Source organism: Rattus rattus, chromosome 10 (assembly GCF_011064425.1).
Source record: "Rattus rattus isolate New Zealand chromosome 10, Rrattus_CSIRO_v1, whole genome shotgun sequence".
NCBI classification, from domain to species: domain Eukaryota; kingdom Metazoa; phylum Chordata; class Mammalia; order Rodentia; family Muridae; genus Rattus; species Rattus rattus.
The window spans coordinates 78,683,096-78,694,986 of NC_046163.1; the positions used below are offsets into that span (position 1 = coordinate 78,683,096).

The window sequence follows — 11,891 nt, forward strand, 5'->3', positions numbered from 1 at the left end:
TGTCACTAAGATAATCTAAAGTTAAACATTTTGGGTAAGTCCTCAAATACACTTCTGTCTAATAAGAAATATTACAGCAAACAGAAAGAAAATTAGGATTTTGATCCACTTAGATGTAAAATAAGACTTAAAAAGTGCTATGAACCTAAAATTTAACTAGATGTTATTGTTTTTGTAGAAAGTGTAATTTTCATCATTCTTTAATTATAAACTATGTTTCATTATGAATTTGTTATATATATCACCGTACTTGATGAATATTTCTGTTCTATTACTCTCCTTTTTTCCTTTCTCCCCACTTCTGGTCCACTTCCTCCCCTCCCATAGTTCCTGTTCTTTCATGCCATTTGTATAAATTTTAATCTAAATTCAAAATGCGGTATTTGTCTTCTTGAGTCTGGCTTATTTCCTTTACTAAAACAATATCTATTTCCATCTGTTCTCTTCAAAATAAAACAACTATATTTTTATAAATGAATAAACTCAGTTATGAGTGTATTATCTGAAGCAAGTGCAAGAAGTAGGAAAATGATAAGAGGACCTTAGTTAGGGAGGGGGATTACTAGACAGAGTAAGGGCTGATTACCTGTTATTTGAAGGGAGATGGGTAAAATAGGAAAGGCTTTAATGGCGGATAAGGACAGAAGATCAATATAGAGGAAGAAAGAGGGTAAAATAACACTAAGGATGTCTGAAGAAGCCACAAAGAATTATATTAATATTTATTTATATAAAATTACACACATATATGTAATTTATGTGAATACATAAACAGATACAGTTTAAACTCCATGTGGACAGATGATTCTTCTCCCAAGACTATTTAACAAAATCCTCAATACCAGACATAAGAAACCACCTTTCACATTGGAGTCCAATGTCATAGACATTGCTCACGGGAATTCAAGAGACTCAAAACAGTGCAGGCTATTCCTCTTGTCCTTGGTTACCTCCCAGAGGTTAAAGGTAAATTCTTATTGCTGGAGATGCCATATATGTCAGACACAGACCCAGAGGACCCAAGATGGATCTGACTTGAAAGCCTCATCTCTGAGGACCAGCTTTCATACTACAGGATTACGCTGTGTAAGCTTCTAAGAGAGAAAAAAATCAATAACCCTACCAATACACATACGGTATGAGCTATAATAACAACCAGCACAGCAAGATGTCCCTAAAAGTGCACCAGTAGCACTTATATCTTGGTAATAATCATCAGTCCTTGAACTGGACGTAAGGCACACTCAACAGGAGGGAAATTGTGCCTGACACTGGAAACCCAACCAACTACCCAGGGCCGGTGAGGTCATAGACCTTAAAGGAGAAACTACTACCACCACAGCTAGAATAACTTCTACCCACACTATAAATATTTATCTTTATATCCACAGATAAATGCAGCTTTTACACTCTGTCCCCATCAAAGAAACGTCTTTGCAACAGGAGACCATTGTAGAAAACAACTTGCTAAAATGCAGAGTATAAGTGATTGATAAAATCGATTCATCTACAATATAACTCCTGCACCCAAGGCTCAAGGAGATTCTTGGAAGAGGGGGCAGAAAGATTGTAAGAGCCCGAAGACCAGGAAATATGATGTGAGGTTGTGATTCCTTAAAATGACAGAGATATTTTATTCATAGTAGCTCAACAATATGGCTATTTAAACGAGACTTGAAGAAATACAACACCAATAGACAGGTTAACATGGAGAGGGGAAATTTCATGGGGCCCCACCTATAGACAAAAAACTACAGGTAACTCAGGAATGCTGAGAGCAAGAGAAATAATGTTCCCCAGGGATGAGCCCCCAACTGAGGGAAGATAGAAATTCCATGTAGCTTTGATGAATATTTTTGATAGTTAAGGATGTGAAGTTTCTTTTCTTATGCTTATTGACCATTTGTACTTGTTTTGAGAATTGCACATTCAGTCCATTTCATCCACACTTTTTATATAGGAATATAGAGTCATAGTTAAATATTATCTGACTATTAAAATGATATGTATAAATATTTTAGAAAGTTAATACAAATAAAAAGGTACATACATGTTACAGAAGCAATTTCTAAACAAGAAAACAATAAAAGGTTAAATATTATAACAATAGAAAATTTATTTTGCATTTTGATAATGTATTATTTTAAGTATATTGGCTTATGACCTAATTTTTATATTAAAATAATGGATATTTTAAACAAAAGTAGAATCTTTAGCCAAATTAGAATCAATACTTAATATGAAGTTTAGTTGGTTAGTAGAGAGAATTTAATGAGTAAAATACATTTTATCATATCATAATATCCATAGGAAGAATTGACAATTAATGAATGGGAAACATAAAAATGTACAGTAAAATTATGTAGCTGTCTCATTCAAAGTGAATGAATTACTATTTTATAGTGGCTCATTTATTAATGTATATAATAAAAATATGTAAGAGATTATTTGACTAAGTCAACAATAATTAATTTAAACTTAAAATTGATTTAAAAACTCTAAATTAATGTAAGAGAGCTATAAAAACTATAAGCTCTAGAATATGATTTTTGTGTGAGATAACTTCCAAAACAGACATTGCCAGTAATCACAGGGAAAGAGATTTAAGTCCATTCTTTGTTTTCTTAACCAATGATTCCCCCATCTTTAGGAGGCATTGTTAATAACAAGTGCTGCGTCGTCTTGATCCACCATGAAGTCCCATGCAGTTTAGACATGACTAAAGACGGTTTCTTTTTAATTTTAAAATGCATCTCTTTCTTCAGACATTTGTTGTTCCAAATTTATTTACCCTTTCTACATGCTTCTCTCACTAACAAACTCTATTGTAATTTAGTTTTACACAAATACATGTTGAAATCATCTCCAGCGAAGACGATTCCAGGGAATATTATTAGGGGAATAAGTAAATGACATGAAAGAAAGCAGTAGAATGTGTGTGTGTGTGTGTGTGTGTGTGTGTGTGTGTGTGTGTGTGTGTGCGCGTGTGTCCATATTAGAAATGTCTGAATGCAACTGGAAGTCAGCCTCACTAAGGCACTCTGGGGGCAGTGAAGGATTCACCCATAGTGTATCACAAAAGTGGGCCAGGGACAGAGGGCTGACATGCTTTTCTACCAGTGACCTTGATATACCACTCTGGGAGGTCTGACTTACTCTTTAGGGTCCAACATCCACCTATGGTTAGAAAAACTCTATTAACAGTTTTTTTTATTTGTACTCAGGAGAACCCAAGGCTACAGCACCACCTACCATAGCCCCTTTCATACAGAAAAAAGATAGTGCCTAAGAGAGTATGACTTGTTTACCTCATTTTATGTGCATTTTTAAAAAACAGAGACCATTTTCATGTCAGGGTTTCATTTGTCTCCATATCCCCTCTTATGAATATTTTGGTTCCCCCTTTTAAGACGGAGTAAAGCATGTGCACTTTGAGCCTCATGTGGCCTGTGGATCATGTCTTGGGTAATCTGAGCATTTGAGCTAATATCCACTTATCAATGAGTGCATGCATGTGTGGTTTTTTTTTTTTTTTGATGGGGTTACCTCACTGAGGATGGTATTTTCTAGTTCCACCCATTTGCCTATGAATTTCATGAAGTCATTGTTTTTGATAGCTGAGTAGAACTCCATTGTGTAGATGTACCACATTTTCTGTATCCATTCCTCTGTTGAAGGGCATCTGGGTTCTTTCCAGATTCTGGCTATTATAAATAAGGCTGCTGTGAACATAGTGAAGCATGTGTCTTTGTTAGATGTTGGAGCATCATTTAGGTGTATGCCCAGGAGTGGTACAGTTGGGTCCTCTGAGGAACCTCCAGACTGATTTCCAGAGTGGTTGTACCAATCTGCAATTCCACCAACAATGGAGGAGTGTTCCTCTTTCTCCACATCCTTGCCAGCATCTGTTGTCACCTGAGTTTTTGATCTTAGCCATTCTGGCTGGTGTGAGGTGGAATCTCAGGGTTGTTTTGATTTGCATTTCCCTGGTGATTAAGTATGTTGAACATTTCTTTAAGTGCTTCTCAGCCATTTGATATTCCTCAGCTGAGAATTCTTTGTTTATCTCTGTACACCATTTTTAATAGGGTTATTTGACTCTCTGAAGTCTAACTTCTTGAGTTCTTTGTATATATTGGATATTAGCCCTCTATTGGATGTATGATTGGTAAAGATCTTTTCCAAATCTGTTGGTTGACATTTTGTCCTAATGACAGTGTCCTTTGCCTTACAGAAGCTTTGCAATTTTATGAAGTCCCATTTGCTGATTCTGGATTTTAGAGCATAAGCCATTGGTGTTCTATTCTGGAAATTTTCTCCTGTGCCCGTGTGCTTGATATTTTTACCCACTTTTTCTTCGATTAGTTTGAGTGCATCTGGTTTTATGTGGAGGTCCTTGATGCACTTAGACTTGAGCTTTGTACAAGGAGACAAGAATGGATTGATTTGCATTCTTCTACATGCTGACCTGCAGTTGAACCAGCAGCATTTGTTGAAAATGCTATAATTTTTCCACTGGATGGTTTTAGCTCCTTTGTCAAAGATCAAGTGACCACAGTTGGGTGGGTTCATTTCTGGGTCTTCAATTCTCTTCCATTGATCTGCCTGCCTGTCTCTGTACCAATACCATACAGTTTTGTTTTGTTTGTCGCTATTGCTCTACAATACAGCTTGAGGTCAAGGATGGTGATGCCTCCCCCTGAAGTTCTTTTATTGTTGAGGATAGTTTTTACTATCCTGTTTTTGTTTTTGGTTTGTTTTTTTGGTTTTTGTTTTTTTTGTTTTGTTTTTGTTTTTTGTTATTGTTGTTATTCCCAATGAAGTTGCAAATTGCTCTTCCTAACTCTATGAAGAATTGAGTTGGAATTTTGACGTGGATTGCATTGAATCTGTGGATTGCTTTTGGCACAATGGCCATTTTTTTCTTTTTTCTTTTTTCTTCTTCTTTTTTCGGAGCTGAAGACCAAACCCAGGGCCTTCCGCTTGCTAGGCAAGCGCTCTACCACTGAGCTAAATCCCCAACCCCACAATGGCCATTTTTACTATATTAATCCTGCCAATCCATGAGCATGGGAGATCTTTCCATCTTGTGAGATCTTTGATTTCTTTCTTCAGAGACTTGAAGTTCTTATCATACAGATCTTTCACTTGCTTGGTTAAAGTCACACCGAGGTATTTTTTATATTGTTTCTGACTATTGTGAAGGTCGTTATTTCCTTGATTTCCTTCTCAGCCTGTTTATCCTTTGAGTAGAGGAAGGCTACTAATTTGTTTGAGTTAATTTTATACCCAGTCACTTTGCTGAAGTTGTTTATCAGGTTTAGTAGTTCTCTGGTAGAATTTTTGGGGTCATTTAAGTATACTATCATCTGCAAATAGTGATATTTTGACTTCTTCCTTTCCAATTTGTATCCCTTTGACCTGTTTTTGTTGTCTGATTGCTCTGGCTAGAACTTCAAGAACTCTATTGAATAAATAGGGAGAGAGTGGGCAGCCTTGTCTAGTCCCTGATTTTAGTGGGATTGCTTCAAGTTTCTCTCCATTTAGTTTGATGTTGGCTCCTGGTTTGCTGTATATTGCTTTTGCTATGTTTAGGTATGGGGCTTGAATTCTGGATCTTTCCAAGATTTTTAACATGAAGGGGTGTTGAATATTGTCAAATGCTTTCTCAGCATCTACTGAGATGATCATGTGGTTTTTCTTCTTTGAGTTTATTTATATACTGGATTACATTGATCGATTTCCGTATATTGAACCATCCCTGTATCCCTGGGATGAAACCTACTTGATCATGTTTGATGTGTTTTTGGATTCAGTTTCCAAGAATTATATTGAGCATTTTTCGATATTCATAAGGGAAATTGGTCTGAAGTTCTCTTTCTTTGTGGGTCTCCGTGCGGTTTATGTATAAGAGTAATTGTGGCTTCATAGAAGGAATTGGATAGCTTTGAGCGACAGCAGCGCAAGATGGTAGCCACCACAGGCCCAGGAGTAAAAGTCCCTCAAAATTTTCGACTGTTGAAAGAGCTGGAAGAAGGCCAGAAAGGAGTAGGTGACGGCACAGTTAGCTGGGGTCTGGAGGACGATGAGGACATGACACTCACAAGATGGACAGGCATGATAATTGGGCCTCCACGAACAATTTATGAAAACCGAATATACGGCCTTAAGATAGAGTGTGGGCCTAAGTATCTGGAAGCACCCCTGTCTGTGAGATTTGTATCAAGAGTCAAAATGAGCGGCGTGAGCAGTTCCAAGGGGGTGGTGGATCCACGAGCCATGGCAGTGCTGGCAGAGTGGCAGAATTCCCACAGCATCAAAGTCATCCTGCAGGAACTGAGGCGCCTGATGATGTCAAAAGAGAACACGAAGCTGCCACAGCCACCAGAAGGACAGTGTTACAGCCATTAGTCACCAAGGCCCCGGCCTCCCTTTCCCGTCCAACTCAAGTCTTCATTTTCCACAGTAGTGAATTTTCTAGATCCATCTGTAGACCTCAAAGTACTGGAGAGGAAGCCCCACTCAGACTTCATCCTGAGACACTGCTCTGATACTAACTTCTTGTCCATTTGAAATATGTAAGTTGTGCTGTGTAACATCATCTGTCGAGTGTAACCACTGTCTCCCTGATTGAACTTCTGGGATCAAGAAGGTGTGTTGAAATCGATTTCCTTTGGGAGCGGTGGGCATAGATAATGCAACTGTGAACAAACACGTCACACAATCACCTGCTGCTGGCACTCGGCCTGGGTCTGCCTTTGACTGCCCTGCCCTCCACCACAGCTGTGTGGTGGCCCTTAGAATAGATGGGGAGGCTTCAGGTAGCAGCTGTGGGACTGAGCACCGCTGGGCTTGGGGCACTTTGGCTGCACCCCTGCTTTCTAAAGTCTTAAGTGATTGCCCCATCCAAGCCATGGTCCCTAATCCTCCATTCCCACCCTTGGCCAAAGCTTAGATTGTAACCTCCCTTCCCTCTGAAATTGCCCGCGGGTGAGGAATTCAGGGCTTTCCGTCTCCCCACCTTTATCAAGGGGTGCTGCTTTCCCCTCCTCAAGTCCCTTGTTACCTGTCACCATTCAACACTTGCTGTGACCAGAAGCCACCAGATGAGGTTGGAAGAGCCTGGCCTCCCTCACTTAGCTCCAGACCACACTTGTTCACCTGAAACCAGCCTGGGAAGGGAGCGCCGGGTCCGCGGCCCTGCCACCACCATCAGCTCTTCAGCTTTGAGCTCAGGTCTAGAGGTGAACAGAGCAGTCACAGGGCGACTCAGATGAGCCAGCGCTCAGGGTCCTTGGATATATGCCTAGAGAAAGGCCATGCGGAGCGTCCTCAGTGCACATGGTTCTGATTTGGCTCCTTTTCCCATAATTGCTTTGCTTTTACACATTGAAGATGTTTGAGCAGGGCTCTCAGTCACCCTGACCACCCATCGGGTCTGGTGTGGAGCCTGACAGCTGGAACGCAAGGCCCTGACCCTTTCAGTGTTGCTCCTCAGACCCTTGGCACGCATGCAGAGGAGCTCTGTGTTACCACATTTGCAGATCATTTGCAGATCAGTGGGCCTGGCTCCTGGCTCATTGCCACGCTCCCCACTCTGTTCAGGACCACTAAATGTTGAAATGTGGATGCAACTGAAATAAAGGCAATTTGTTGTATTACAAAAAAAAAAAAAGAGAGAGAAGAAGGAATTGGATAATAATTTGGACAGTATTGGTATTAGGTCTTCTATGAAGGTCTGATAGAATTCTGCACTGAACCCATCTGGTCCTGGGTTCTTTTTGATTGAGAGACTTTTAATAACTGCTTCTATTTCTTTAGGAATTATGGGACTGTTTAGATCGTTTATCTGATCCTGATTTAACTGTGGTACCTGGTATCTGGCCAGAAAACTGTCTTTTTCCTCCAGATTTTCCAGTTTTGTTGAATATAGGCTTTTGTAGTAGGATCTGATATTTTTTTTTAATTTCCTCAGATTCTGTTTTATGTCTCCCTTTTCATTTCTGATTTTATTAATTTGAATACCATCCCTGTGCCCTCTGGTTAGTCTGGCTGATGGTTTATCTATGTTGTTGATTTTCTCAAAGAACCAGCTCCTGGTTTTGTTGATTCTTTTATAGCTCTTTTTGTTTCTACTTGGCTGATTTCAGCCCTGAGTTTGATTATATCCTGCTCTCTACTCCTCTTAGATGTATTTGCTTCTTTTTTGTTCTAGAGCTTTCAGGTGTTCTGTCAAGCTGCTAGTGTATGCTCTCTCCATTTTCTTTTTGGAGGCACTCAGAGCTTTGAATTTTCCTCTTAGCACTGCTTTCATTGTGTCCCATAAGTTTGGGTGTGTTGTGGCTTCATTTTCATTAAATTCTAAGAAGTCTTTAATTTATTTCTTTATTTCTTCCTTGACCAAGTTATCATTGAGTAAATTATTGTTCAGGTTCCATGTATATGTGGCCTTTCTGTTGTTTTTGCTGTTACTGAAGACCAGCCTTAGTCCCTGGTGATCTGATAGGATGCATGGGATCATTTCAGTTTTCTTGTATCTGTTGAGGCCTGTTTTGTGACCCATTGTATAGTCAATTTTGGAGAAGGTACCATGAGGTGCTGAGAAGAAAGTCTTTTCTATTGTTTTAGGATGAAATATTGTATAAATATCTGTTAAGTCCATTTGGTTCATAACTTCAGTTAGTTTCTCTATGTCTCTGTTTAGTTTCTGTTTTTATGATCTGTTCATTGACGAGAGTTGGGTGTTGAAATCTCCCACTATTACTGTGTGAGGTGCAATGTGTGCTTTGAGCTTTAGTAAGGTTTCTTTTATGAAAGTAGGCAACCTTGCATTTGGAGCATAGACATTCAGGATTGAGAGTTCATCTTGGTGGGTTTTGCCTTTGATGAATATCAAGTATCCTTCCTTATCTGTTTTGATAACTTTTGGTTGAAAGTCAATTTTACTAGATATTAGAATGACTATTACAGCTTGTTTCTTCTGACCATTTGCTTGGAAAATTGTTTTCCAGCCTTTTACCCTGAGGTAGTGTCTGTCTTTGTAACTGAGGTGTGTTTCCTGTATGCAGCAAAATGTTGGTTCCTGTTTATGTATCGAGTCTATTAGTCTAAGTCTTTTTATTGCAGAATTGAATCCATTGATGTTGAGAGATATTAGGGACCAATGATTGTCGTTTCCTGTTATTTTTGTTGTTAGAGGTAGAATTATGTTTGTGTGGCTATCTTCTTTTGGGTTAGTTGAAATTAGATTACTTTCTTGCTTTTTCTAGGGTGTAGTTTCCCTCCTTTTGTTAGAGTTTTCCATCTATTATCTTCTGTAGGGCTGGATCTGTGGAAAGATAGTGTAAATTTGGTTTTGTTATGGAATATCTTGGTTTCTCCATCTATGTTAATTCAGAGTTTTACTGGATATAGTAGCCCAGTCTGGCATTTGTATTCTCTTACAGTCTGTATGACATTTGCCTAGGATCTTCTGGCTTTCATAGTCTCTGGTGAGAAGTCTGGTGTAATTCTTATAGGTCTGCCTTCATATGTTACTTGACCTTTTTCCATTAATGCTTTTAATATTCTTTCTTTGTTTTGTGCATTTGGTGTTTTAACTATTATGTGACTGGAGGAATTTCTTTTCTGGTCCAATCTATTTGGAGTTCTGTAGGCTTCTTTTACGCTCATGGGCATTTCCTTCTCTTCTAAAAGTAACAGGTAAACTGTTTAATGTAATTTCTTTCCTCTGTTTTAATGTATGAATTTTCTTTTCATGTTTTATATTTTTATTAAAATTAATGCATAAGGAATATTGTTTTGCATATTTGAACCATATGTAAATCACATCATATATGTATCCTGTAACTTGCCCTATTTGTTCCAGTATGATTTAAGGCATTATCTATATAGATACATATTGCTTCAATCCACCCATTTTCACTGATAAACATTACAAAAATTTGCATAGGTATAGCTTTAATTCCAGAGTTTCCTCTAAATACACATCTAGAGATGAGATAGTTGGATCAATACATAAATACATTTTTGACTTTACAATCATTAACATGCCAATTTGTTAATAATACAAAATAATGAGTTTTGTTGCGATTTTTCACACATAAATATATGGTATGTTGAGCATCTCTACCATCTTAAAATATTTGTTACATAAAAGGAGCAAGTAGAACAATACAGGCAAAGATCGGAATAAAGAGAATTAAGGGAGTTATTCTATCTCAACAGCAAAGCAGTATGACTTTCACTGCTTTTCTGAACTTCCCATCCTGTCAATTAGATAAAATCTGTCTCTTGAAATAAGCTGGGTTATGACAGAGATGACTTGCACCATCTCCTGCCATTCTACAAGGTGCTTTCCAGAAAGAATGGGGTTTCCACAGTGCTGAAATCTGCAGGGAACTGGAGCATACATGGAATACTTTAGAGGCCTTCTGTTAATGTTTAGTATCACATAATACACTAAAAGGAGACTTACTTATTCCACCCAGATACGAGAATAGTCTCTGAGTCACATTATGTGTTCAATATATTTATTGAATGGACAAAATAACAAACTGATACAATGTAAAGATATCACTACCTTTCTTGTATGTGAGTTGTCAGAGTATCAGTCTTACCAAGGCCAAAACCTAAGGGTAATGGCAATTAAAACTGCAACCAAAGTGAGTAGCAGTTCGCTTGAAGAATCAGCATTTAAACTCCAGAGAGTCCTTTTGACTCTCAAAAAACCAAGAATGAGTATGGTTTATAAAGTCTTTTGGGGAAAAGATTTTCTATGTGGGAGTGAACACTAACTTCAGAGAAACTGTTACTCTTGATACTTGGAGAAACAAATGCTACAGAGTTGTTATCTGTTCATTTCCTCCAAACTACAACATGAGTGATGCTAACCTGAAAGAAAGAAATGTGAAAGATTAGGATAGTTAAAAATTAAATAAAAGAGAAATAAAAATAGTATGTAACAGTTAGCCGTATTATACAGCAGTATTTCTGCATGGTTATGCAGTTTTGCTTGGCTGGAAAATAAAAGAAGAAACTGAAAGACAGCAGAAGCCAGATTTCCCAGCACAGGGCAAAATGTCCATCAACCAATCTTCAGGACTGCTGCTAAACTTTCAGACCCACCAGTCAGTCCACTGGAACTGGTGCATACAACAAGTGATCTTTAGTAAAAACTGTATGTCTAATCATTGTAAGCAAGTACACATTTTACAGCTTACAGTATTTTTTATAAGACTTTTGAATGAACAGCATAATGGGGAATTACTACCTTGAACATTGTTATCAGAGAACATTCACAAGGTTAAGAAAATGACTTGTAATATAATGAGTGTGTTTAGACACAGCAGTTCTCTAACATTCTCGTTATTTAACTTTTACGTATAAGCTGCTTCTAAAATTTCTGAAAGAAGATTCCATAATTTGACTTGCTATATAATAAAAAGAGAACTTGAAATGAGCTTGAACTTCTACATAGTCATGTTTTAGCTAACAAGAACATGTAAGTTTACAGAATGATATGTTGTCTATATTCCTTATCTGCTTAACATGTTTTTACATGTCCTTTTTCTATAATACCAGTAATTTAAAGTAAAATAGAACATTTGTAAATGTGTTTCAGCAGACTGAGTCCTTACTATCTTGTGTTTTAAGTTATAAATCATTAATGAACTTTTATCTTTTTATTCATAGTTTGCATTTGTAAATTTTAGATATCATTACTCTATTTATAGCATACATATATACATATCACACATGTATATTAAAATATTATAATCCCACATGGTATTGCATGCACAAAGATTTAAAAAAAATTTAAATAAGCTTTGAAAATCATTTATAAAATTTTTATTAAGTTTATTGCTACTGTGTTTTATTGCTTTTGAGTT

At 37.5% G+C, this 11,891-nt stretch overlaps 1 protein-coding gene across 2 annotated transcripts; it reads left to right on the forward strand.

Moving 5' to 3' along the window:
• Positions 1 to 5,967: 5,967 nt before the first annotated feature.
• On the forward strand, positions 5,968 to 6,411 carry LOC116911420 (ubiquitin-conjugating enzyme E2 variant 1-like). 2 transcript variants are annotated; one of them, XM_032915386.1, is made up of 2 exons: positions 5,968 to 6,137; positions 6,264 to 6,411. In XM_032915386.1, the coding sequence occupies exons 1-2, from the start codon at positions 5,968 to 5,970 to the stop codon at positions 6,409 to 6,411; spliced, it is 318 nt and encodes a 105-aa protein (XP_032771277.1). The 2 variants fall into 2 exon arrangements, with proteins under 2 accessions (XP_032771277.1, XP_032771276.1); XM_032915385.1 differs by having other exon boundaries at positions 5,968 to 6,411.
• The last annotated feature ends 5,480 nt before the right edge of the window (positions 6,412 to 11,891 follow it).